The sequence below is a fragment of the Miniopterus natalensis genome, chromosome 13 (assembly GCF_054644295.1).
Source record: "Miniopterus natalensis isolate mMinNat1 chromosome 13, mMinNat1.hap1, whole genome shotgun sequence".
Classification (NCBI taxonomy): domain Eukaryota; kingdom Metazoa; phylum Chordata; class Mammalia; order Chiroptera; family Miniopteridae; genus Miniopterus; species Miniopterus natalensis.
In genome coordinates, this window is record NC_142093.1 from 62,063,530 (window position 1) to 62,089,554 (window position 26,025).

The window sequence follows — 26,025 nt, forward strand, 5'->3', positions numbered from 1 at the left end:
ATCATCATTTGTACTTTGCTGTTACTGTTCCTACTGAGCAAAGTTCTGTCTTATAGGTCAGATAAGTAATGGGGCAAATTCATTTAACACGTACATGGACCTATAACATAATTCAGACTCTTCCAGAAGTGCACAGGGTTCTGTCTGGGAGTCCTTTACAAGTGACAGCCAAGGAGTTGACTGCAATGTCTCGAGAAGACACACGCAGTACTGGCACCTGCCTCGGGTACAAGAGAGGGAAAGGTCCCAGGTAGCAGTGCTCTGTCACAGGAGGTAATATTCATAATAAGGAACATCAGCCCTACCCCACTCCTGTCTTAGGGGATCTTACAGAACTGCTTAGAGCATTGCCAGTTGGGTTTCTCATGGTGTCACTAGCTACCGGGATAAAATCAAGCTGTTTAGATTGTGCCATCAGCCAGGGACACTGTCAAACGCCAGCTCTCCATGGTTCCCTGCACAAGGCCCCTGCTTCCCCATCTTCCTTTGGAGCAGGTGAATCTTTTTCTGCTGTGTGATGAACCCTGCCTTTCTCCCCCATCAAGTGGCAGCTGGGTGACCCTGGCCTTCCCTTCACCCCTCATAGAGCTTTCTGATGCTGGCGGACCAAGACAGGGCTCTGGACTGTGGTTGTCCTGAGTGGGGGGGAGCACCCCGCCCAAAGCTGGGCACTGCTTTCTCCAACTCAAACAAAAGTCTCTGCAGCCACTGTGGAAACACTGTGGACTGCCTTATGTTGCAGCCATTCCACTTCTGGGAATACATTAAAGGAACCCAAAACACTAACTTGAAGTAATATGTGACCCCTTTGGTCATTGCAGCGTTATTTACAATGGCTGAGATTTGGAAGCAGTCCCAGTGCCCATCAGTAGACAAGTGGATAGCAGACTCTCTCGGTCCATATGTACAGTGCAACATGACTTGGTCATAAAGAGTAATGAAACCTTACCATTGGTGGCAGCATGAATGGACCTAGAGGGTGTTGTGCTAAGTGAAGTAAGCCAGAAAGAGACAAACGCCATGTGGTGTCACTTATATATGGAATCTAATGAACAAAATAAAATTTGGGGTAAAAGGGTCTCTGGCTCTAAGTGCCCTCCTTCCTAACATTCTTTCTTAGACCCTGCCCAGTACTTTGTCTTCTGAACTGGACTCAGGAGCCCTGAATATCTAGCCTGAGAAACAAGAGCAGTGACCAAGGTGACCAAAGGTTATTTCTCCTTTTGCATCCCTGGTGCCTCTCTCCTTCCTGTTTCCTCTCCAGTTCTCACGTGCTGCCTCTGTGCATGTCCAGGTGTGGGCTCAGTGAAAAGTGAATGAGTTTATCACAGTGTGGTCAGTAATTGCCTAAACATCTGGAACACAGGCAGACAAGTTTTGTGGCAGAAGAGGTTTGGGAGCACAGGGGTCCCAGGGAAGGGCAGGGGTGTGCACTCTTCCTGCTCTCCCAGGACTGCACCAAGGAGCTCTGAGCTCCTCACCCAGTCCCCAGCGGGACCCTGGCCAAACTCTCAAGGGGCCGAACATTAAAGGACTCAGAACTTCAATCTGTGCTCCAGGGAAACTTAGCTCTCCCCAGATCATTTCCTCCTGCAGCCTGATGTCTTCCTTTGTGTTCATGTATTAACATTTCTGATTTATAATTTCCATTCATGTGGAAATAAAATACTTACACCCTTTAAGATTTAATCAGTTATTATTATCAAATTCACCTCTTCTTTTCAGAGTAATAGTTTGATTTAGATATATATTCATATACAGGGGTGGGCAAAAGTAGGTTTACAGCTGAACTAAACAATACAAGGCTAAATAAACAAGAATACACTGTGTTTGGGGTACTCAGAACTGTAAACCTACTCATGGGCCCTGCATATGAATTTGCTATGCTTACATCTTGGTTATTTTGCTTTCATTCTTATCTAGTTCTCTTCCTTCATTTCCTGAATTAATGTTGAGCCTTCTCTTAGTCATTTGTATTTCAGAGTTTAGATAGTGATTTTGAATCCATGAGGCAATATTTGAAAAGACAAATGAACTTGCATCTAATTTTCAGACAGTTAGTCTATAGTTGCATTGCCATGAAACCATTTTCTTTATGCATTTGTTTAAGGAAAAGATTAAATGTCATTTGAGGACACAAACTTGGGATTGTAAATGGTATTATGCACGTTTAAATAGCTCTTTTAATATTTCCAAAATCCTAACTCATTATCACATTATATTTTGATCCCCTGAGAAACAGAGGGGACAGTTGGCATATCATTTCTTTGTGGACAGTAAGGTCCGCATGGGAAGGGAACTGCCTATCCCTAAGTCATATGGTTATATGATGGCAGAGCTGTACTTTCCAAAAACCACTTTGCCTTTGCCTCCCAGGGTCAGGGTTGTTTCACCTGAACCCTCGGGAACTAAAACTCAAGCCTATATGCTCACGAAGAATTCTCTGCCAGTGATGTCTGCCACTTGTGAATTTGCTACTAGATTTCAAATATATGTAAGGTTATGATTGATAAAAATGTGTATATAAAAATAACAAATTCAGAGTAGACTTTTTAAAATCCTCACCCAAGGGTATGTTATTACATATTTTTAGAGAGAGCGGAAAGGAGAGGGAGAGGGAGAGAGAGAGAGAGAATCATCAATGTGAGAGAGAAACATTGATTGGTTGCCTCCCATACACACCCCGACTGGGGATTGAACAAGAAACCTAGGTATGTACCCTGACCAGGAATCAAACCCACAACCTTTCAGTCTATGGAATGATGCTCCAGTCAACTGAGCCACACCAACCAGGGCACAGAACCAATTCTTATGAAAGAAAACCTTATATTACTGTAGAATTTCTGCATACCTGGGTCCAAAAGACAGCTGAGTCATTGGGAGTTCATGGAACAGCTTGACAACTTTGAGGTGACTGGATGAGATATAATGTATGCAGCATGCTCACCACTGTGCCTGACTTGCACTCACTCCTCTGTGGTTTCTGTCTGCCTGGCCCTCTTTTCCACAGCATTGTTATGTATTTTGTCTAACATAGCTCTAGGCTCATCAGTTTTGCATCATTTTTCTGAAATGTTGGCCCTAAAATTTGGAAGCAGGGAGTTTAAAATTTTAGCATCCAGTTAATATCTCATTGGAATGAGTTCATATATTCAACTGTTATTGAAATTTTGATTTGTGTAAGTATAAAAGAAATAATTTTCAATATATCAAGATTCTTTAAATGACATGTGAAAGGTGAATTCGGTGGTGCGGGCAGGGGAAACAATTCATGAACACCCCAATATGTGGTTTACAAACATCTCGATAACTACTGCCAGTTGACTTCCAGAGGGAACTGTTGCTACACGCCTGTCCAGTGTCACTGACAGGATACCTGTTACTCCTGAGAATTTCCTGTTTGAGCTCAGCTCTGAATCTTTGTAAGTTCCTTCTAGAGCAGACTGGAAGTTTTAGAATATTTGTCAAATATATATAATAATTATTATTATCATTATTAATTCTTATTTGGCAAATCTTCCCAGGTAATTTTCAAGCATATTAAATAGGCCTAATTGGTTTAAAAACATAGGAGAGAGGATGAATCCTTGAGGTATTTCAGGGCCCATTGTAATAACTCAAAGTCATTTGTCTGTTTAAGAAAGTCTTTTGAAATTTAAACTTTGGGAAGGCTGTTAAATATACTTAACCAAAAGTTTATATTATAAATCTTTTGGAAATCTAGGTAAAACACAGGTATATATATTATGGTAATAACTTTAAAAGATATGATTAAACTTAAATCGGTTTTGATATTAAACATTTTGTATAGACCAAAGGACCCTATTTAATTTATATAAGTATTTAACCTCTGTAGGCCAATAAAACATTATATCCTAGTGGTGCCATCCAGAGGCAGAAAACACACTACATATCACATACAGACAAATACACGAAGACCATATGCATGATTTAAATTATTAATTTTTGTAGAGAAGACATAAGATCTTCCCCTTGCCTTTGATAACATTTAAGAAGGCTAGAAAAGGGGAGAGAAGTTCCTAAATACCAAGTGGGAAGACCTGTTGAGACTTTCAATGTAAGAGTCAAGGACTGTGAATGAGCAGTGGAAATAAAGAAAGTCTAGGCTTCAATTGAAGGCCTTAAGCAACAGGAGAGAGCCCGGGCAGGGCTGCTTTGGAAACTTACAAGTCAGAGCCCTAGTGACCTAAGATGTGATATTACAAGAGTGGGGCTGTTAGAAATATGAGGAGAGAAGAGGTCCCTTCGATATCAGGGGTGATCAGGTCCTGGCTCACTGGGCCCCGTCACCCAGGTGTCAGTCATGTGGGCTGGTGACTGTGTCCAGAGGACAGATTCCTTTCACTTCCACATTGATGACATGTGTCTCCATAAAGGACTTACTCTGTAGCTGGACAGGTAAGTTTTCCCCACACTGACAAGTGGGAGAGAAAGTGCAATGAAAGCAACTCTAGGTCCACCAGAGAGAAATTAGGTGGAGGAGGGGACTGGGGCCTTCCTGGGGTCTTCCGTCAGACTTCAAACTTTCATAAACTTTTACAATCTTCACAACCTTTTACAAACGTTTTACCCATTCAGAAATAACCATCATTAGAATAACTTAATTTCAATCCTTGTCCTGAAAATATGTGTTTTTATATTTTGTGCCTTCTATTATTAAATTCATATAATGTTTCCCATTTAATTTGAATTCTTAATTTTTAGAAACCTTAATTTCCCAATGATAACCAAAAAGTAAACAACCAGCATTTCTCAGATTGACATGTATGAATACACGTAAACATACTCTTATTTTCAAGCACACCTTTAAAAAAGCACAAGACATTACATCAACAGTTCCAAATCCATTGAGATTTTGTGTGATAAAAGCTAAAAGCAGGTGAATTTAACTTTTGTAGCAATCAATGTTTCAGTATTTCATGTTATTTTAAAATATCTAGATGTTTCATAACTTTTATTATTTAACCCAGCAATGCTCCAAAGCTTTTAAGTTACCAAAGACTTTGGAAAATTAAGAAAAGGCAGGAGGAGGAGCAGACAGGCCTGGCAGGCAGCTTGTCCCCAGAGCTGCAGCTCCCAGGCCTCCTGCACTTTGGATTTAAAGCTGACACTTCTCTCCTTTACCAGGGGAGGGCGGCACTCCTCCCTCTTTGCAGCTTCTGCAGCTTGTGCAACTCCGGTCTTCTGGGAGAGTTTGGAGCATTTCAGAGACTTATTTTTATAAGATTTTCTTTAATGATATTATCTGGAGGCTTAGAAAGACATGACTAAAAGTGAGATTCTTGAGGCTGCAGTTGGGGGGTTGAGTAGCCTTGAGGATCCCCATCCCCCAGGGACCAAACAGGTTTTGGAAGAAAGGGGTCCTGGCGAGTGGGTGAGAGCAGAGCAAGCAGTCTAATAAAAGTGTAATGGGTTTACCTGTCACATCAGGGGTCACCTATGGCTCTGTCCCTTCATAGATGATGTTCTTAGTGGGGGGCCAACTGGATCGTTGGGTCCCGTCAGTTCAAGGCCATGTGTGGTTAGGTTCTCGTCCCGGGGACCCCCAGACCCCAAGACAGTCCACCTTCCAGTGGCCGAACTTGTGACAGTGGGGGAATGGCCCTTGAGGTGACATATGGCTTAAAGCTGAGCTGCCTGTTGCTATAGGATGGCTTTCTTGCTCTTTCTCTGCCCTGTTTCAGTTGTTAAAAACTGGAAGTTATTTCTACCAGTTGGTCAGCGGGAGCCTGGGGTCCTAAGGCTAGTTTATATAATTTTCTTTTGATATCTGGGGCTGTCTGCTGGATAAAATGCATCCCCAAAGTGCTCAGCTCTCATAAAAGACGCAAAGGACTCCTCTAACAGGCTTTCTACTTACTACACCCTTAGGGAGAACATGCTAAGGTTCGGGTGGTAATGAGTCAGTTTCTGATAGTAGCAGGACTGCTAAGTAAGTGTCTCACTCCAGGTGCCTGTGGTTTTGAAGTAAAGAAAGGGATAAACCCAGGCGGCAGGTCTGTGGAGGGGGGTGGTGAGCTCAGAAGAAGGCAGATCAGGGATTTCTGGAGGTTCTAGGGGCCTGGATGTGGAGGCACAGAGGATGTGGCAGGAGGAGCGGAGTTCAGAATAGTGGTGGAGCTCCAGAAAAGGGCTGAACATAGGGAACCTCAGGCCATTTCCCTAGGCGGCATTATTAGCTGTGTGTTCAGTTCACAGCTAATGATTTAACTACATTTATAAATTTGTTTCCCATTTGGATCATATTTTGATGCACATTATTTTAAATCTCATCATGCTTCCTGCAAATAAAGACTGTTAGATTTATGGGATAGGTTTTACAAAAGGAATTGATTTAGGTGGTTATGAAAAAAGAACAACTTAAAGTGGGATTTTTTTCATTTTTGTTCTTTGACTTTAAGTAATTTTATAGTATTTATTGGAGCTGGATAATTAATAAAAATGTTAATCAGTACTTTTTTCACCTCTCTCATAAGTCCAAAGATTTCATTTACTTAATAATTCAAATTTATTTTAAATTAAAATTTAATTAAGCAAAGTAAAACCATTACTGGTTTAGAAAACGATTAAAACACTTTTATCTCATTGATTAATGGCCTAAATGTTTAAATTCTGTTCTGGGGTACCAGCACATTTGTTCTCTAAATGTCTTTCTTGCATGTGCTAATTTAATACTCCTTAAATGGAAAGCTATGTACAAAATCTTTTTGTTAAAACATTTTCCAGCCCTAGCCAGTTAGAGTGGTTAGTGTCAGCTCTCAGACTGGGGGGTCCCAGGTTCAATTGTGGCCAGGGGCATGTGCCCTGGTTGCAGGCTCAATCCCCTGCCCAGGTCTGGGTGCCTTGTGGGAGGTGAGCAATTGATGTGTCTCTCTCACATCAATGTTTCCCTCTCTCTTTCTCTCTCTCTCTCTGTGTGTGTGTGTGTGTCTCCCTTCCACTCTCTGAAAAGCAATGGAAAAAATACATATTCCAAATATACAGGTTTATTTTTTTCATTTTTCTTTCCTATAAATTACATATTAGTTACTATTCTATCACATTGTTCTGCAGGCAGTTGACTGGTGGAGTTTAGCTGTCCTGACGGATGAACTGCTAACCGGAGCATCCCCTTTCCCTGCCGATGGGGAGAATTCCCAAGCTGAGATACTGGGCAAGACTTAGCAAAATAAAGTGAGTGTATTGTTGCCTCAAAGGAACTGATCGCATTTCTGTAATTCGGCTGACGGAAAAAAATAATTTAAAAAAATGGGGATAGACAAAATTAGGTTTCTGTGGTTAATTTCCATTAATAATCATGTAGAAAGTAGATATGTAACCTTTATATTTTATGTGTCCAGATAGGCCTTAAGTTTCATAGGGAGAGTGTCATGATTTTTGCATGTTTCAAAGCACTTGGCATTGGGCCCAAACCGCTGTACATTTGCAATGTGGGGTGAAGGGCAGTTTAGAATGCGGGGCGAAGAGCGGTTTAGAATGTGGGGTGAAAAGCCGTTTAGAATTTGGGGCACGGAGCTCTTCAGAGTTCGAGGCACAGAGCCGGTGGGCACAGAGGTGTGCACAGAGCCGGTGGGCACAGCGACTGGACGCAGCCTCGGGATGGATGTGACCATCTCAGAGCTCATGGAGCTCTTCCTGCAGAGCCCGCTGGTGACCTGGGTGAGTGCCCCTGGCTCCCAGCCCCAGTGTTGGTGCCCGGGCTCCTCTCCCACCCCCCTCGGGTCACTGCAGACCTGACCCGCCGGGGTGGGGGCTGCGGGTGGCAGGCAGTCCGGGGACTCAGGGGTCTTAGCAGGTGTTCCCAGCTGGGGTCCGGACAGTGGCCTGGGGTCCGGAGGTGTTTCCAACTCTGGAGCCGGTGCTCCCTGTGCAGGACCCCTCAGTGCCTCAGCCCTGGCCTGTGGGTACACCTGTCCCTACCGGGGTGCTGGGCTGCCAGTCCAGGAGTGGACAGGGTCGATGTGGTCACCGTGGCCCCTGTGGATTGACCACTCAGGAATAGGACTCTGTCTTCCCAAATATCCTCGTGTAGTTAGTTTTTGAACCCAAGACCAGCCCTTGAATGGCCGTGATGGGTGGGATTGGGGGTCTCAGAGTGGGAATGTGTACAGTCTGGGGTGGGCACAGTGACTTCCAATAGATCAGAGACATGAGACATTTGTTGAAAAGTCCCCTTTACTTTTGTTTTTCCCCTTCTGGGTGCTGGAGAAAAGTGGGGGGAAGGTGTTCCTCCTGCTGCCTCCTGTCTGTCGCCTGGAGAAGGAAGTGAGGGGGCCCTGGGGAAAGGGGGCCTTGCGCCTACTGAAGCATGGGGGGCGTTGGGGGACCCCTTCAGCCCACAGGCCTGTGGTTGTCTGCAGAGCTTTAGGATGTGCTCGGGGTGACTTGTGCTGCCTTTCTCCCCAACCCCTCCTCGCAGGTTCAAACTTGGGACCCATTCCGAAGCGGCAACTGCGACAACTTGAGTTTCTACATGAAACTGGTGGATGGCATCTTTCTGAACCAGGTCATGCTACAAATGTAAGTTGTCTACGAAAGTGTTGCCTTAAGGGTGTAGAAATGGGACCTGCGGTTGCTATGGGAGGGTCTTTCCACTGGCCCAGGGGCGTCTCAGTCCGAGTGCCTTCGCTGCCACTCCTTGGGGCGAGAAGAGCTCCCGGACAGCGGGCTGGCAGCTTGTTTGGTGACGGGGATTTGGAATTGAAGGACTGTCAAGCACTTGGTGTAGGTGGTGCAATTAACTTCCAGCTCGGGTACTGAATGTGGTTTAAGCAATGAAATTAAAACAAAAACCTTTTGGGGATCCAGGAAGAGTAACAGACAGTGTCTGGTTACAGAGGAGTCGGTGGGTCAGGAGCGTCTGTGAGTGACTAAGGTCTCGCTCTCAGAAGCCTGTGATTAGATTCTAAATGACATATCTATTAGCTTTGGCAGCACTGCTCCAAAACCATTGGCGAAAATGAGTTTTCCTGAGGTTGTCCCCTGGATAGTCCAGTTCTGGCTACCCCCCCCCCCATTCTGTTAGACCCTGAAAATTACTGGATTCCATTGGAGCAGTGATGAGTGAAAGTTCAACCTGCCCTTACCCAAGCCCAGGACTGTTTAATTAAGAACATTAGCAGTGTCCCCAGCCTTTCCATTCAGCTTTTACACCCAGGCAGAGGCAGAACAAAGGCCAGGCACTGTTTCTTTCTTCCCTGACATTTTTTTTAAATATATCTTTTATTGATTTCAGAGAGAGGAAAGGAGAAGGAGATAGATAGATAGAAACATCAATGATGAGAGAGTCATTGATCGAGCCCACAACCCGGGCATGTGCCCTGACTGGGAATCGAAACCCGATTGCCAGGATGCCAGGTCGAAGCTCAACCACTTAGCCATGCCCGGCCGGGCTCTTCCCTGACCTTTGGAATTCCTGAAGCTTTTACCACTTGCCTGTAAATCAGGAAAGCCTGTTGGCCGTTCCTTTGAGAAATGCCAGTTCATTGCCAGTTCACACTTGGCCTGAGGCTAAATTCAGTGAAGGGCCTCTCACCCAGTAAATGGCGGGGCTCTTTTGCAGTGTTGTTCCAGTTAGCTGCTGCCTTCAGAACTGATGGGGGAAGCAGAGGCGGTCAGAGCCCGGCCCTACCCTGGGTGCGTGTAGTGTCTTTTAGGTGCAGCCAGCATCCCGGTGTGTGCTGAGGCCCTTTGGCTCCTGGCACAGTTGGGGTGGTCCCATCTGACCTAAAGGAAAGCTGAGGTGACAGTAACAATGAAACAGAAAAGCCCTGCATGTTCTCTAAGTTCTGTTATGTTAAGAAGCACATGTGTCACTTTATGAAATTTCTCAGCACCGTTATCACAGGGCTGGGGACAGATGGAACCGTGAACACAGCCCTCATTTGAATTAGATATCCTTGTCTGTGTCTTGGGACAGTCACGTGGGGGGATGGCTTTGTCATGAAAAGCAGGAGATGTGGCAGCTAAATGGTCCTATTGAGCCCGTTCTCTTCAGATAGGAAACCTTTTGACACAGAATTTTGAGAAATATCCTGCACGTATACAGATGAGTGGAATTATAAGTCACTTGATTCAGATTTCTAGTCTCATCACGACCAGACTAGACTTTTGCCTGGGAGCAGAAAGTAAAAGACACTTTTGGGGCTTCCCACATCAACTACTGTTAGCATTTCTCGTAGGCTGCTCTGGGCACCATAGAGAGCCCAGTTCTGATGATGCCAGTTCTTCCAGGCGACTTGTGTCCCTGGGATGTAAAATCACAGGCAGGACCTGCCTGAGACCCATGCTGGTGACAGAGGAGAGGACTCATGTGAAGTGGAACATTAATGATTTTTACTGATGTAAATCAGAAAATGTTCCTTTTTTCCCTTTTTCTCTCTTGATAGTTCATACATTTTGGTATGTTCAGTTTTTAATCCTTTTAATCTTGAAATATATCTTGGGGTAGGTTATTGATTTTGACACGGTGTAACTTTTGGGGTCTGCACTGGTGGTGGTTTGTGGGTGCTATTAACAGTGGGAATGGCAGTGACTGTGATTAAAGGCCTGAGGAGGTTGAGGGCCTTGTTGTGGGGCGGGAGTGATGGGGCTCATCCAAGTCCATGGCTCAGCAGTGGCAGAATTAGGTTTACTGGAGCCACACTCGTTACAGCCTCACACCCACCTAGACTTGGAGAGGACTATCCGCCGCCAGGCAGGGAGGTGCAGCAAAGCTGGGAGATGCCATTTCCATTCTCCTGTTTCTTCCCCCAGTGATCCCAGGCCTGGAAAGAAGCCCATCCACCGGAATGTCAACAACAATGCGGACCTTCGGATTGAGAACTTGAGCATGCTGGTCAGAAATATCAAGACCTTCTACAAGGTGAGGGCAGCTCTCAGTTCCCCAGGAGTTCTGTGCCCCTGGCAGTGCTGTCACTCACATGATTTCCCCACAGGAAGCCGGGAGGACATTGTGTTCAAGGGCAGACACCTGCGTGCCGACACTTCTTTTGTTTTTTTCACTTGCATGTTGTTTTTTTGCATTGTGAGAAGGGTCGGGTGTTAGGTTGCTTTACTTTGTCCAGGGAATTCTCTTCAAGCGATGTGCAGAGCATTAGTGTCTGGTGCTGACAGAGCCCCAAAGATGAGCCTCAGGTACCACTGTGACCCCAAGCACCAATTGCACTGGGAGTGGTTGCGATGGGCTCTGGGATGGGCACCCTGATGTGGTTCTTGTCCACAGCTCAGTGAGTCTTTGTACAGCAGCAATTCAAGGGGTTGAAGGAGATATGGGAGCACAGAAGGGTTATGTTGGGTTTGGGACTGTAATTGATGAGCCCTGAGCTTGCACACAGGAGCTCTAGAGTTCACCGTGTGGAGTGTCCACTTGTCCAGTGCTCACCATACCTCATTAGCAGGTAGTCAGTGGGTAGGAGGGCCTGATGGGGAAGGGCCTTGGGAAGGCTGGGTGAAATCTTTGATGTTTATGGTGTTTATATGGCCAGCACTGAAGCAATATGGACCTAAACTGTCCCCCAGGACCCTGGTTTTCTTGGCACTGAAACTTTTTCACCCATATGAAGTTTTTTAAGATCAGAGATGAAGTTCAATGATTTTGATTGATGTGAGGGTTGAGGGACCCTAGTGCCTTCTGCTCAGCCCTGTCCTCTCCCTCCAGGGCATCTCTGTGGGTTCCTGGGACCCCAGGAAACATGGTTCAAGAACCACTGAGTGCTCAATAACATGTCCCAGGTTCACCCTGGGGTTCCACTGAGATCTTGGGCCAGACTGTGCCTGGGGCCTGTTCTTAGCGCTCAGCTGTGTTCATTCCATGGCCTGTTGGCAGCACAGCACCGTGATTCCCTGGGCAACCTCTAGGAGGCGTACAACCGGCCCCATCCTTTTAGTTAGAAATGCCAGCTGCACTGAGGAGGCACTGGGGGTCGAGGTGGGTCCTGGGAGAGCTGGGACTGTGGGGCTGAAGTGGCTTCATTTCTTTGGCCAAGGGGAGCCACACTCAGGGCCGGGCATGTTATAGGCTGCTGGGTTTCAGCTAGTGCTGCCCTTGTGCTGGCCACGGGCGGGGGCAGCTGGGTGAAGGGGGTGGTGTTGCCACTGAACTTGGGCCTGGGCATGGAAGGGGCCTGATTCCTGGCTGCAGGACCATTCATGGTGAGTGAGTGCTTTTGATGCTGTGTGCTAAGGGCCAGGAGACGTAAACTGTGCTGACAGGGCCAGAGTCAAGACTCCTAACTCCAGCTGCACGGGGGCAGTCGGGGAAAGCAGCCGAGACCAGACGGGGCTCTGGGTGGTCAAGCATCGGTAACACGTGGACCTTCTGGAAGCTGCGCTGAGCGCTTGAGTTGTGTATAAAGGCAAGAGGGGGGCAGAGCCTCCAGGACTCAGGGCTCATGTGGCAGGAGTCCTTCCTTGTGCTGACTGAGCAGCTGGAAAGTGGATTTTGCTGATTTTGCTCGTGGTGCGTGTTTTGCCCTGGGTGGGACTGTGGAATACTTTCATGAGCCATTCACTTAAGAGTTTTCTCATGTTGAATTTTCCCAAGGCCTGAAGGAGGGCTGAGGCTGTTACACAGCTCAGACTTCTGTCCAAGCCAGGTATTCACCACTGAGACATTTTTAGAAAAACACCAGCCTCTCTGATGCGGCGACATGTGACCCCAGACAATAAAGTGAAACTGCCTCCAACTCCAAATTCAGAGGGGCCCGTTGTGTTGGGGTGAGGTGCACCTCGTGGTAGCATCCCTCCCCCCAAGTTCTGGTGCAGACAGGAGCCACAGAAAGACAGTAAGAGGGGGGATAGAGTCCATGCACAAGCTGTTTGGAGGCTCTGGCATCCCCCGGCCTGCGTGTCCCATGCCGCCATTCTCATCGGATGATCCAGAGAGAGTTCTGGGCTGCTCCACGGGGCGGCTGTGTAATCGGCCCTTTCTTCACCAGTGCTCGCTGGCAGGATGCTGAATGCAGAGATGCAGTGACCTACTCAATAGGGGGACTACTGAGGAAAGTGGGAAACCTTTTAAAATGGCTTAAGAAGAGCTTTTTTAGTGAAGAATTTCTATAGTGACCACTTTCGTAAGGCCAAGAATACTCTGGAACCTCCCCCCTTACTCGTCTCCTATAAAATTAGATTTTTATCTTCTGCTTTGTAAAAACCAAGGCCCATCTGGACAGAAAAGACAACCTGTCCTGGAGGCGCTCTGGGAACGCAGTGGTGGGTCTGGGTGTGAGCCCGCACACTCCAAGGAGGGCTTGTCAGAGACGCCCAGGCATGGGCATGGCTGACGGCCGGTGCCTGGCCCCACTGTCAAAGGCCCTTGGTGTGAGGGCCAGAAGGCAGCTTGTTTCCCACACCACCCTTCTGATGGGTGCAGATTAGCTGTGACCTATCTCTGTCCCAGGGAAGTTGCTGCTGTACAGGATGGAAGTATCCGCATCTATAGCGTGTACCACAGAACTGCTGGGCGCCAGCATCCTGGGTCATCAGGCTATGGAGACCCAGCAGCATCTCTCTCATTTTCACTCTGTATTTTCAGTTGCACAAGCAAACCAAACCATAAAAATAAAGACATCTTTTAAACAGATGCTCACCCCTGCCCCTGCCACCCTGACGTGTAAAGTGTCTTCTCTCCCCAAGGTCTCTGTGCAGAAGCAGACATGAGGCTTGCCTGGTTACGATCGAGGCAGACGTGAATTAGCTTTGACGTTTCACATTTGTTTGTATCCTAAGTAGACCTTCCTCTCTATAGTGTGTTAAAGTCGCCGTGTAGTGGCTGCACGCTCATCCGGTCATCTTAGTCCTTTATTTTTGTTTCCTGTTCTCATTGGTACCTTTTCCTCTTTGTTTCTGTAGGATGTTCTCAGGCAGGTGATCCTCATGAGATTGCCCGATGTCGTGGTGATCGGCAAGGACCCGCTGTCTGGTGAGTGAATGCTGCCTCCGGGGTGCTTGGCAGTGCCATTGGCTCTGGGCAGCTGTTGGACACGGAGCTCCAGCTGCCAGCTTGGAGCCAGCACAGTGAAAACACGGCATCATTTCGATGCGATTTTAAAGGGTGGGGTTGTTACTCTGAGGCATGAAGCCAAGAGCACACTTCTTCCTTAAGACCAAGTCCAAGTGCAGAGGCATGCAAGGCCATTGCTGCGGTGGGCTCTCCAGGGCCTCTCCTCCTTAGTATATGTGGAATCAATGTCACCGTCACGGGATGGGTGCCCTTTGGTAAGAAAGTAAGACTCTGTTGAGGGCCCTGCCAGTGTGGCTCAGTGGTTGGAGTGTCAGTCCTCACACCGAAGGGTCACAAATTCAATTCCCAAGTAAGGGCACCTACCTCGGTTGTGGGTTTGTTTCCTACCCCCAGTTGAGGTGTATGTGGGAGGCAACCAGCCAATGTGACTCTCACATTGATGTTTCTCTCTCTGTCCCCCCTCCCTTCCTTCCACTCTCTCTGAAAAAGCAATGGGAGAAATATCCTCAGGTGAGGATTACCAAAAAAACACGAATCTGTTGAAGGAGCTCACATCTCCCTTCCACGGTCCTTGTGATGCTCTTTCAGTCTGTGGTAGGTCTCACCAGGAATCCTGTCATGTCTCCCACTGCGCCCTGAGGCCTGAGAGGGCAAGGGTTCCAAGTTCTAGCCTCGCACACTCACTGTGACCTTGAAAGACTGAATGAAATGTGCTCCTGGGCATCTTCTAGAAAGTCGGAGCTTAATTTGTACTTGTCAGGTAGCTCCCTGGTGAGTTAAACAGAGCGGCAGATCTCCTCCCTGCCACATTGTGAGCATCTGCCTGCACCACGGCTCCTGGACAAACACCACGTTCTCTTACCTCTGGGCCTTTGCACATACTGTTTCCTGTGCCTGGGATGCTCTCGCTTGCCTGCATCCTAGATCTCTCCTCATCCTTTGGGTCTCAGCTCAGAGGTCAATCCTTTAAGAAACCCTGCCTGATTCTTATTGCAGACTAGATGTCCTCCTTCCAGGTTCCCTTAGCATTTTTCCCCTTTTTTTTTTTTTTTAAAATATATCTTCATTGATTTCAGAGAGAGGAAGGGAGAAGGAGAGAGAGAAAAACATCAGGATGAGAGAATCATTAATCAGCTGCCTCCTGCACGCCCCTGGGCATGGGTCCTGACCGGGAATCGAACTGCAATCTGAATCATAGGTCGATGCTCCACCACTGAGCCATGCCGGCTGGGTTTTGGCTTTTTTTAATTGTTGATTTCCTTGGTCTGAGCTGAGAGGACTGTGTTGATTATGACAAAGCTCCCAGCACCCAGACCACATGGGTGCTTGGAAAGGGAGTTATCAGTAGGTTTGTTTCTTTTCTTTGCCTGCTTAACTGTGTCACTGAGCCAATATCGCTGGCAGGAACCCAGTAGACAGTCTCTTGTATGTTTTGAAACTATTCAAAACCCACAGTCTGGTAGATTTATGAAAATAGCAGTTTTTCTTTCTCCTAAAATCCTGGAGAGAAATTGGGCATCGGCCTCCCATGAGAAATGAGGGAACTTCAGCTTTTCTCTCTCTTTTTATAAGTTTCATAGGAACCTGTAGGGATAAAAATCACAGGATGCGTTTGTGATAAGCGCATGTTTTTACTCACACAGCCTGGTGAGAACAAGCACAGGGCTGCCCCACCCGGAGGAGGCAAAGCGGAATCTCCTAGTGCCCTGCTTATGGCCCAAAAGTTTATTTTGAATAATTTTTGTCCATGAAGATTTTCCTAAAATTAATTCTCTACCTTTAAGCCGTTTCCCCCTCTGCTAACAAAACTCAGCACACAGGAATTCCGTGCTTTTCTAACAGTGCTCTGGGTGGGATTTAGCTTCTCTTGATGCCTAATGGGTGTGAGTGAACGAATGAACTGAATGAATGAATGAATGAATGAATGAATGAATGAATGAATGCGTGGCTCAGGGTTGTCACTGCATGTGACTCAGGTGCTAAGGGAGCAGAACCCTTTGCTCTTTGATTGAGCAGCCTCAGACTGTAACTTTGAGCTTGTGTCTATGTGTGTGTGTCTGTGTGTGTGTCTGTGTTCCTGTGTCTGTGTGTGTGTGTAACTGTGTGTATGCCTGTGTGTGCGCGTCTGTGTACCTGTGTGTGTGTCTGTGTGCCTGTGTATCTGTGTGTGTGACTGTATGTACAGCTTTTCTAGTCTCCTTGCTTACACTCTTGCTATGAGCAGTGGGCCTACCGAACACTTGTTTCCACTTCTAATACGGTTTTCATCAGTTGTGGCTGGGAAAATGGGTCATCAGGGCTGTTTAAGTTATTCTAAAGTATGGTATAATAGGTCCTTTGCGGCCTCTGCTCTGGACAGAATACATAAAGATTTTCTGTGTGAACTCTGCCTTCTTTTTTGGCTGATCCAAGCCCTCCAAACACTTTCTCCCTTATATCAGCTCTGCTGGTTACAGCGCCAAGTTCCTGGCCTGGGAAAGGTGAATCACTGTGGGAGAGGAGCTGGTGATGGCTGGAGGGGACTGTACCTCTAATATCCACCAAGGGCTTAGGGGAGGGGACTGATAGTGCAGGAGGGACCATCACATGGGCATATGGGCTGGGCACTAGCACTGTAGCTGGGAAAGATGTTGGTGAGGCAGACTGGAGGCTTTTAACACTCATGTGTGCATTTCCTTTTCTTTTTATCAAAACTGAAATTGTGACTGATCATCAGCTCAGCACCAATAGAGAAGTGAGTCAGTGTGATGATTATATTTATTAACGACTATGGATTGGAGCCTCCTAGGCCCAATGAAAGCCTCACGGGAAAAGAATTCATAGGAGTCTTTGAGGCTTTTCCATTCCTAACACTGAGGAGGTTCTACACTTAGCAAGGCGAGGGTTTGACTGGAGAGGATGGATCTGCAGCACCCACCCGTATCCAGCATATCCCTAATATGCTAGAGTGGAACCTGGATGGTCCATAGAGACCCTGTGGTCTGGTTCCCGCTCCTCCCGCCCTCCCCAGGCTGGGAGACAGCAAGGAGGGTGCAGTTTAGGTCAGTGAATACCCAGTCCTCAGTTCTGAGACTCAGCCATAGTGTCTCCATCTCAGGAAGGTTGTTCTTAGCGATGTCTCATTTGGGAGGTATTGGGATGAGGCCGCCTGTCACTCCATCCACACTTTACACCCAGGGACCCGAAATGACCCACAGCACTAATCCTCGGGGCACGAGTTTGGGTTTTTCATCCCAGGGTCCGTGGTAATACTTTGGGCCATTTTAGCACAGTGTGAGTGGGTGTGGGTAAGTCTTTCAAGAAGACAATGCCATTTCTGGCACTTTCCTTCTCCCCCAAATAGAGCAGGATATGATTAGAAAGTTAGAAAACTATACTTTTTTTTTTTTTTTTTTTTTTTTACCCCCAACCCCTTCTACACATCACCCAGGCCAGCTGTCTCCATTTCAGAGATGTGGAAACTGAGGATGGGGGCCAGAGTACAGCTTCCTGGGGTCACACTGCTCCTGCTAACCAAGCCAAGTCTAGAGCCCCAGCATCTGACTCTGTTTATCAAGTGTTTGGTTCTCATAAGCACACGAAGATGCATAATCAGATAGACAGTGTAAAATGATGACAGAGGACATGTTTGAGCTATCTGCTTGGCAGAGCTGAGAAAGGGCGTCAAGACAGGGTTGGTCTGGGTCCGGGCAAATGGGACTTATCATAAGCTTGTTGCTTGTGAGACAGTAAAATGGTAAAGCGTTTCTGTGGGGCAATTTGGCAGTAGGAGAAGCTTAAAGGGTGAGTTTCTCCTAAAGAAGTAAATAAGAATCTGCATTAAAAACTTGCCTTTAAGCTCTGGTCAGTGTGGCTCAGTTGGATGGGTGTCATCTCATGCCCCCAAAAGTTGCTGTGTCGATTCCTGGTCAGGGCACATGCCCGGCTTTCCAGCTCTATCTCCAGCAGGGGCATACAGGAGGCAGACGATTGATGTTCTGCTCTCACATCCATGCTCATCTTTTCTTTCTGTCCCTCCTTCTCGCTTTAAAATATATTTTTAAAACTGATTTTCTTCCCTCTTCTTAAAAATTAGCTAGCCGCTAAGGTGTTTAGCATCATTTAGATGAAAACATTGAAAAATTGAGCCTCTGGAAGGGGATTGGTTGAGTAAGTGTGGCCTTTGTACAAAATAAGTGTGAGGCCATCAAAGGTGATGTCTGTATGTTGTCTGGGGTTTTCTTTGGAGCATTCCAGCCAAACATGGAAACGCAGAAGCGGGAGGAGGCCGTGGCAGGGTAGATGTGAGAGTGGGGAGGCCGGAGCAGGATGCCAGGCCTGGGGATGGTCTGTTTGAAGTGGGCAAGGTGAAAGGCAGAGTTGTGCGCTTCCCAGTTCTAGAGTCAGCTTAGTGTTCCCTGCGGAGAGGCCTCTGCCACTGGGCGCTGCTTCCCACACTCACTAAAAAGAGATACTGATGCTGAAGTTCCTGGGTTATCCTGGGACAATATTGATGACGGATTTGAGTAGAAAAGGACCACAGATAGCTATGTACAGAGTTCTCATCTGGCTTAAATAATATACAAACCAATACATGGAAAACAGACGGAATGTGTACACCCAAGTCGAAATCATGGGTAGAGAAATGATTTTTTTAAGTTTATCTGGTCCCCCGCCCCCCGCTCCCCAGCAGACTGGTGTCTCACCAGTGAGATTTTATGAACAGACAAGCCTAATAAAATATGTTGCTCTTTGGATTTAGGCAGAAGCATGGAGGAAGTCAAGAACTTGTTGGTGTTGGTGCTGGGCTCTGCTGTCCAGGTAGGGCTTGGGCAGGGGTGGAGCGGGCCTGCCTTCAGACACCTCGTATTTGGGTTTGTGGGGACAAAGCTCCCCTTAGTGAGGTAGGAATGAAGCTCCCTTCAGCCCAACACGACACATTCCTGGCTTCCTCAGAGAAGGGACCACTCAATAGGTGGCAGTCAATGCTAGTACCAGGGCACCTTTGGCAACAAGCAGGTGGGGGTTCCTCAGCCCAGGGTGCCATTAGCAAATTCTCCCCAGTATAGAGACACCTAGAGCAAAGGTCAGAATCTACACACAGCGGGGGGGCCCAAATGTGACCCACCCTGTTTTTGAAAATAAACTTTCACGGGAACAGAGCCCCACTGGTTTCTTCATGTGTTACCTCTGGCTGCTCTCGCACCACAGTGGTAGAGCTGACACCAAACGACCCCCCCAGACTCCAAGATACTTTTACCAGCCAGCACTTTGAAATAGAAGGTTGCCGCTCCCAGGCTTAAACCCAGTGTTCTTGATCTTTACCAGTTTAAGAATCTCTTGGAGAGCTCGTTTCACGTGCATATTTTAGTGTTTCACCCTATGTCTTCAACCTGATTTTTTTTTTTTTTTAATAAACAAGCAACCCAGGTGATTCGGATGTAGGCGTTCAGAGCAACTTCTAGAGAAACCCCAGTCTCGGGCAGTAGGGAGGACACATTCTTGGAGGAATATAAAGGAGGAAGCCAGGGGCTGGGCAGGCAGTTGGTCTGGAAACTGTGTGCTGGGCTGGGTCCAGGTTGCCTCACTGGCAAAATGCTCCCATTGACACGGGTTACCCTCCACAGTGTGAGAGGAGAGAGGAGTATATAAACCGGATCCAGGAGCTGGACAGTGAGACCCAGGCCGGGATCATGGCCCATATTCAGGAGGTAGGTGTGTCGCTGGCTTCATGGGGCTCAGCTGTGGACCCCACTCCCATGAAGACAGGAGGTAGGCTCTCTCCACCAGGGAAAAGTTTAAAGACTATGTTACTCATTCGTGATTTTACTAGGGGAAAGACACCACAGAAATGTCCATCCTGTTGGGAAGGTTAGTCATCAGCAGGCTAAAATAAAATGGGGGCAAAGATTAAAATATTCTTGAAAACCTCCTCACTCACGTCTTCTGCCTCCTCTTCTTGCCTAATATGGAATCAGACTACTTTTAAGTACTGTCAGGTCATTTGGGGTTCGAATTTGATGTACAGTCCCTCAAAATATATTCTGGCAAATGTCACCCTGCTTCAGATGGTTGATCTTCATGGAGAAAGATGCTCTGTGTCAGTAACGCGGCAGAGAAACAGGCTGGCACCACCTGGGAGGTTAGGAACCACCAGGTCCCAGAAGGGCTGTCAGCATAGACTCTTCTCCTGGGCTGGGGTGAGAAGGGCTCTGCACTGAGGACGGCCCCTCTGCATTGACCTTGGCAGAGGTGGTAACATCAGAGAAGTGGTTTCCCTGGAAACTGGGCCTGTGGGGCAAGCCCCTACCTGAAAATGGGTTTCCCTGACACTCCCACACCCTCCCTTCCAGAAGCAGCCTTGTATGTTTTAAGTATTTTAGGAGATGAGGTTCAGCCTTCAGTCTGATTGGACAGGTGAGATTAAGGCATGAAAAAGACAGGAGCAGGAGCACATAGGAGCAGGTGTGTGACTGGCAGGGGCAGCTGAACACAGCTCCCTATGCCGGTGCCGGGGACAGGCTGGGCTGATGGATCCCCAGCCGCCAGGCACCATGGGTGCTGGGTTCTGGGTTCTGAGTCAGCACTGGAGCAGGAGATGGATGCAGCTTGCTGTAGTCTAGGGGAAAGTCAGCATTGTGGTAAATACACTTAGCCATTCATGTGGGCAAGTGGCCACCTGTCAGCCTAAGAACCATTCTGCCTTTTGATTTTCCTGGTGTGTCCACATGTTTTGAAAATGTATGTACCTGGGGACTAGGTCTGCCACTCATTGTCTTTTCTGCTCAGCCAGCAGGATATTTGTAATAAAAGGGGGTTGCAATGCTGCCCAAAGAGTCCTGAGGGATGATGAAATTCAGGGCTGCCCTTGGGAGGCAGGTGCTCTTGGGCCCTCGCAGCTGCTCCCTGCCCAGCCGCTGAAGCACCGTCCCATGTGTGCCCTCAGGTGACCCAACACCAGAAGAACGTGCTGGACCTGAACATGTTGGAGGTTCCAGACGTGTCCCGGGAGGAGCTGGAGGCCTCCTCGAAGAACATGCTGTCTCACGTGAAGAGGCTCGTAGATGAGCGAGACGAATACAGGGAGGTGTGTTTGCAGGGGGCCCAGCAGCCTGGTGGGACAGGTGGGGAGGGGCCTGGGGTCCTAGTTATGGGCCACTCTCCTCACCCTCACTCTCCCTCTCAATCCCGCACACCACCCCGTCCCCTGACCGAGGTTCCACAGGGACAGGACGTGGGCACTCTCCCTGAAATGAACAGTTACCTCCGAATCACCTGCATCAGGGTAGAGGTTGAACTTGGAGTCGTGCTCCATTCACGCCTCTTTCTGTCTCACTAAATATGTCATCACTTTTTAAAAAATTACATCATTGTTCTCATGTCTCCCTCTTGGTTTTGCAGTGTCGGTGTCGGCTGCCATCTTCTGTTTTACACTTTTTGGTAATTTTTCACCAAGTTCTAGAGCAGGCACTGTGCCGGGCACAGGAGCACGCACTGAGACCCCCTCTCCGCCCTGCTGCAGATAATCGTGGACCTGACTCAGGAGCGGGACCGCCTCCGGGCACAGCAGCTGCCCTGCCCCCTCCAGGCCTCCAGTGCTGAGTCCGCACCCGGCCCAACCAGTGTCCTGTCCAGCGAGCACGGGCATCACCTGGCCCTGGAACTGGCTGACACCAAGGCCAGGGTGTGCCACGTCAGCCAGAAACTGTGAGTCCTCCAATGCCCTGGCCTGTCTGCTCTTCTGTGTGTGTCACCAGCACGTTTCTAGCACATGTGGGTCACTGCCATGCAGTGCAGTGGACAGGAGAGCTCTGTATTGAGCCCAGAGTCGCTGGGTCCTGCTCCCAGCTCAGTCCGTTTGACCAGGGAAGATTTCGCTCCCACCTGGTGCAGCACAGGAGGGGTTCTTCGGGGGCTTTGGGCTCCTGCCAGTCCAGATATTACAGGCTTAGAGAGGCAGCCTGCTGTTTGCCCTCAGGCCCTGTGTGGGGCTACAGTGGCCACACACTGGTATGTGTGTCCTTGGCTGGAGGGGGAAGTGTCTCACCCCTTCTGGTGAGTCTGTTCCCCTTTCCTGCCGCTAGTGATGTCACCTGGCCCGTCGTCTTGGGGGCTGCCAGCCATTACCTCCCTGTCAGTAGGCCTTACTGCCTGCCTGGTGGTGGAGGGGCACAGTGGCTCCTGGGGGCTCCTGACCTGTCCTGCACCCTCAGAGGAAAACTCAGTGTCTGATGTGTGTAGCCCGAGAGCAGGCATTGAAAACCTAAAAGTGACATTTGAGTCGGGAGCTTTTTTGAGCCTCACATGCAAACTCTCTCCTCACCCCCACTAGCAAGGTCCCCTTTCCTTCCCCCTCTGGTCTCTCAAGATGGTGGGCTTTCTGGGTGCTTCTGAGGAAGCCCTCACCAAGCGTCCTCTGAATTGCCCTCAGGGAGCAGAAAACAGAGCAGCTGGTGGCCACCAGGCATGAGGTGGGTCAGCTGGTGCTGGAGCTGCAGCACGTCAGGCAGGAGGTGAGTGGGAGCCTGTCGTGTGTAGAGAGGGTGGGGGCTAGGACACCCCAGTGACTGTGGCCCAAGGTCCAGGAGTGTAACCTCGGGACCTGTTTCCTTCCTGCTCAATGCAACCCTGCCTGAGAGCCAGGTGTCCTGAGAGCTGCTGTGGGGGTGATGTGTTTTAGTGACAGCATGGGGGCCCCCATGGAGCGGCCTGCAGCTGGAGCTCCTTGGCCACCAGGAACTGGCTTCTCTTGGGATTGCAGGGACTTGGCCCTTTCCCTCCCCAGCGTTACCCTGAGTGAGGACCCTTGCCTTTGCCCACCTTCCAGAACTTCCAGCTTGCCGCCAGCGCCCAGTCTGCTCGTGCCCACCTGGGTGAGCCGCATTCCCTGAGGAAGAGGAGGCGCCTCGTGGGGAGGCAAGAGAGACAGCTTGCACACCTCAAGGGGAAGCTGAAAGATAAGGACTTGTACAAGGCCCGCATGGAGGTGAGCCCCAGCCACCTGGGATCCCTGTCATGGACCAGGGAAGGGGAGCCAGCGCCTCTCCAGCTGACCCTTCCCTGCACTCAGCCTGTCTGTGTGACCCCCGAGGGCCTCCCCCTATTAGTGGGAGGAACGGGGTCGGGAGCATGGTCAAAGGGCCCTGGTTCTTTTAGAATTTTCCTTCTCCTGCTTCATGGCCCAGGGACGACCTGTCTATTCACAAATTATTTTTCTAAGACTTCTTGCAATTTCTGTGACTAAACCTTGGCAGGACTGTTTCCTCATCTATAAAGGACAGATAATTGTACTACTTCATGAGGCTCTTACAGTGAAATACCTGGTGTTCGGCAAGCCCCATGTTAAGCTCTCAGTGGTTAGCCTACCCTGACAGCAAGGTCTGGGTCCCTTCAGAGGAGGGTTTCATGGCTGAGGGGGGACAGAGACTGAGACCCAGGCTAGGTTACTTGACACTTTGACCACTCACCCCAACTGCATCATGTCAGCAGCTGGTTCCAGACCCTGGTTTCCAAAGATTTGGGAGTTTTGTTCCCTTTTCAGATCTCAGGGTGTAGAGGCACTGTGAGTGAGCTGGGTGAAGTCAGGGTGCCAGCTCACTGAGTGGGCCTGTTGGATCGGAAGAAATCATCACCATTGCCAGCCAGGAAGCTTTGGAGGGGCCTGAACACAGATCCGGGGAGCACAGGCTGTCCTCCCTGCCCGGCGGCTGCAGGCTGAGACCTCAACATACTCTCCTGCTGCACATAGGCCTTGGGGTCCCTGGGCCAGGTGACAGTGGGTTGGGGATGGCTGTGGTCCGGGCTTGTTTCTCCCGCCTACTCAGAGTGTGTCTGGTCTCCCAGGAATGTTAGTGACACACTTGCCCTTCCCCTGTGAAGAAGGCACCCTGGGTGCTGTGCCAAATCTGCCCTGCCCGAGCAGAGCGGGAGTGGGAGGCCAGCTCTCGGCTTTGTCCTGGAAATGGTCCCCTGGCCCTGCTGGTGGCAAAAGCACAGATCTCAGCACAGACAAGTTCTGGGACATGGCCCACATCATGTCCTGGAAATGCCACAGGTGGGAGAGTCGTAGTGAGCCATGCACAAGCTCCCCACAGCCCTGCAGATGTCAGCAGCCCTCCCTGCATCCCTGCTTGGCCAGATGTCCTGTGTGAACCTCGAGGCCCTGAGGGCAGGGACAGGGTCTCCAACTGTGTGGCTGGGGCATGGCCCACACAAGGCGCCTGGTGGTCACCACACAAGTCAAGTAAAAACCCCTCTCTTGGCAATGAAAAGCCTTGCAGTCTAGCGAGCAGGAAAGGGAAAAGCTATGAGGTTTGGTCTCCTTGGGAATGGTGACAGTGTCCCTGTGACGGGCAGCAGAGCAGAGAGCGAGCATGATTGTCAGTCACGCTGGCTCATGTCTGTGGACACCCGCCATGCAGGGGCCCTCCTCCAGGTTCCGGGAGAGCCACAGATGGCCCGGGGACCTGCTCAAGAGCCTGGCCAGGGTTGCCACTGAGAAACACATGAAAGGGAGAGGGTGTCCATACCACGTGGGAGGAAAAGGACTCGGGGTTCAGGGCCAAGTCAAGGTTAATTTTGGTGAGAAAAATAAGGAGCTCAGATTTCCTTGTTTTGTTTTTAACCTTCAGGCAGCTTCTGTGTGGCTCCTAGTCTGGTTTACATAAGTTTAAAACAACTAGAGCAGCGAGCGACCCAGCCTGGGGAACTCTAGGCGCAGTGGGAAGTGGGGTGCACAGCACGGTCCCTTGACTTCTCTCTGCAAACAGCTGTCCCACCTCTGCTGCCAGGGCACAAGCTGGAGGACACAGGCAGAGAGAGATCCCCTGGGAGGGTCCTCTCATCCCATGTTTTGTCATTGGCTGAAATTCCTGAGAGCAAAGAGCAGACATACAGGTGCCAGGTGCATCCTGAGTAGGGTGAGGGCCAGGGGGCCCTGTCTCAGCCCCCCGGAACAGTTACAGTTTCCTGGGGAGTGCTTGCTTCCAGAGGCGGTGACTTAGCCGGGCACAGTCCCAGCTGTCACCCCTCTTGCTGGGTGTTGGGCAAGCCTTGTCCCCATCTATGAAAGCAGTGGGGTCTAGGTGTCTCTGAGCACCTCGCACCTGGTATCGTGTGGCTTAGGTGGGAGCTTAGGTATCGTTTCTAGTGAGTTTATCCTGGCAAATCCCTGTCCACAGAGGCGGGCCCCTGGATTTGATCCGTGCAGCGAGGGGCTGGGCGGGTTGTTGGCAAGGCAACTAGGAGCTGGGTTAATGATGGGGCCCAGGGTACAGTGGTCACACACTCGTTTTTGTTGTCAATCCACACCTGAGCAGTGAGAATATTTTTTCCATTGATTTTTAGAGAGAGTGGAAGGGGGTGGGGTGGGAAGGAGAGAGAAACATCAATGTGAGAGAGACACATCAATTGGCTGCCTCCCACATGTGCCCCAACTGGGGATTGAACCTGCAACCCAGGTATGTGTTTTTGACTGGGAATTGAACCCAAGACCCTCTGGTGCACAGACCGAAGCTGGAACACTGAACCACACCGGCCAGGGCATGTTCACACACTGTTAAGAAATCCCCCCAGTGCCCAGTGCCGGACCCCACCGGCAGAGTCGAACGGTCCTGAGGAAGGGGTGAGGATGGAGAAAAAACAGACACAAAAACGATGGGATCGGGAGGACTGCAGCTCGTGACTGCTGCAGCCCCGAGTTTATTTTCCAAGCTCAGTTTACACCCGCGCTGTTGATTTTGCTGAATAGCACCCCCCCCCCCCCCACATTCCTTCCCCTTGCCGGATACAGAGTAATTCCTTTAAGGACATATGAATGTTCTTTCAGAGTAAACATCCTGCCTCCTGCAGGAGCTCAGACCATGGTAACTACCTTTGTCTCGGCTTCTAATGGAAACTTTTTGGGGAGGATCGAGTCCTTGGCTTGGTATGTGGCTTGACTGTCCCTTAACCCTTCAGGCCGGGGCCAGCTTCCTCATAAGCCTTTCTAGAATTTATGGCCGCAAGCTAAATTAGTATCACCTTGGTGCCTCAAGGTCTGGGTCAGGGAGCAGGAGAGCACA

At 49.1% G+C, this 26,025-nt stretch overlaps 1 protein-coding gene across 1 annotated transcript in view; it reads left to right on the forward strand.

The window, feature by feature from the left end:
- Positions 1-7,620: 7,620 nt before the first annotated feature.
- Positions 7,621-26,025, forward strand: part of LOC148091739 (protein Daple-like) — a 58,197-nt gene continuing 39,792 nt past the window's right edge. The window contains 10 exon segments of the mRNA XM_087823793.1: positions 7,621-7,680; positions 8,441-8,541; positions 10,777-10,885; positions 13,873-13,942; positions 18,726-18,784; positions 19,591-19,674; positions 20,910-21,050; positions 21,486-21,670; positions 22,395-22,476; positions 22,791-22,949. Coding sequence (XP_087679919.1) covers positions 7,621-7,680; positions 8,441-8,541; positions 10,777-10,885; positions 13,873-13,942; positions 18,726-18,784; positions 19,591-19,674; positions 20,910-21,050; positions 21,486-21,670; positions 22,395-22,476; positions 22,791-22,949 — 1,050 coding nt within the window.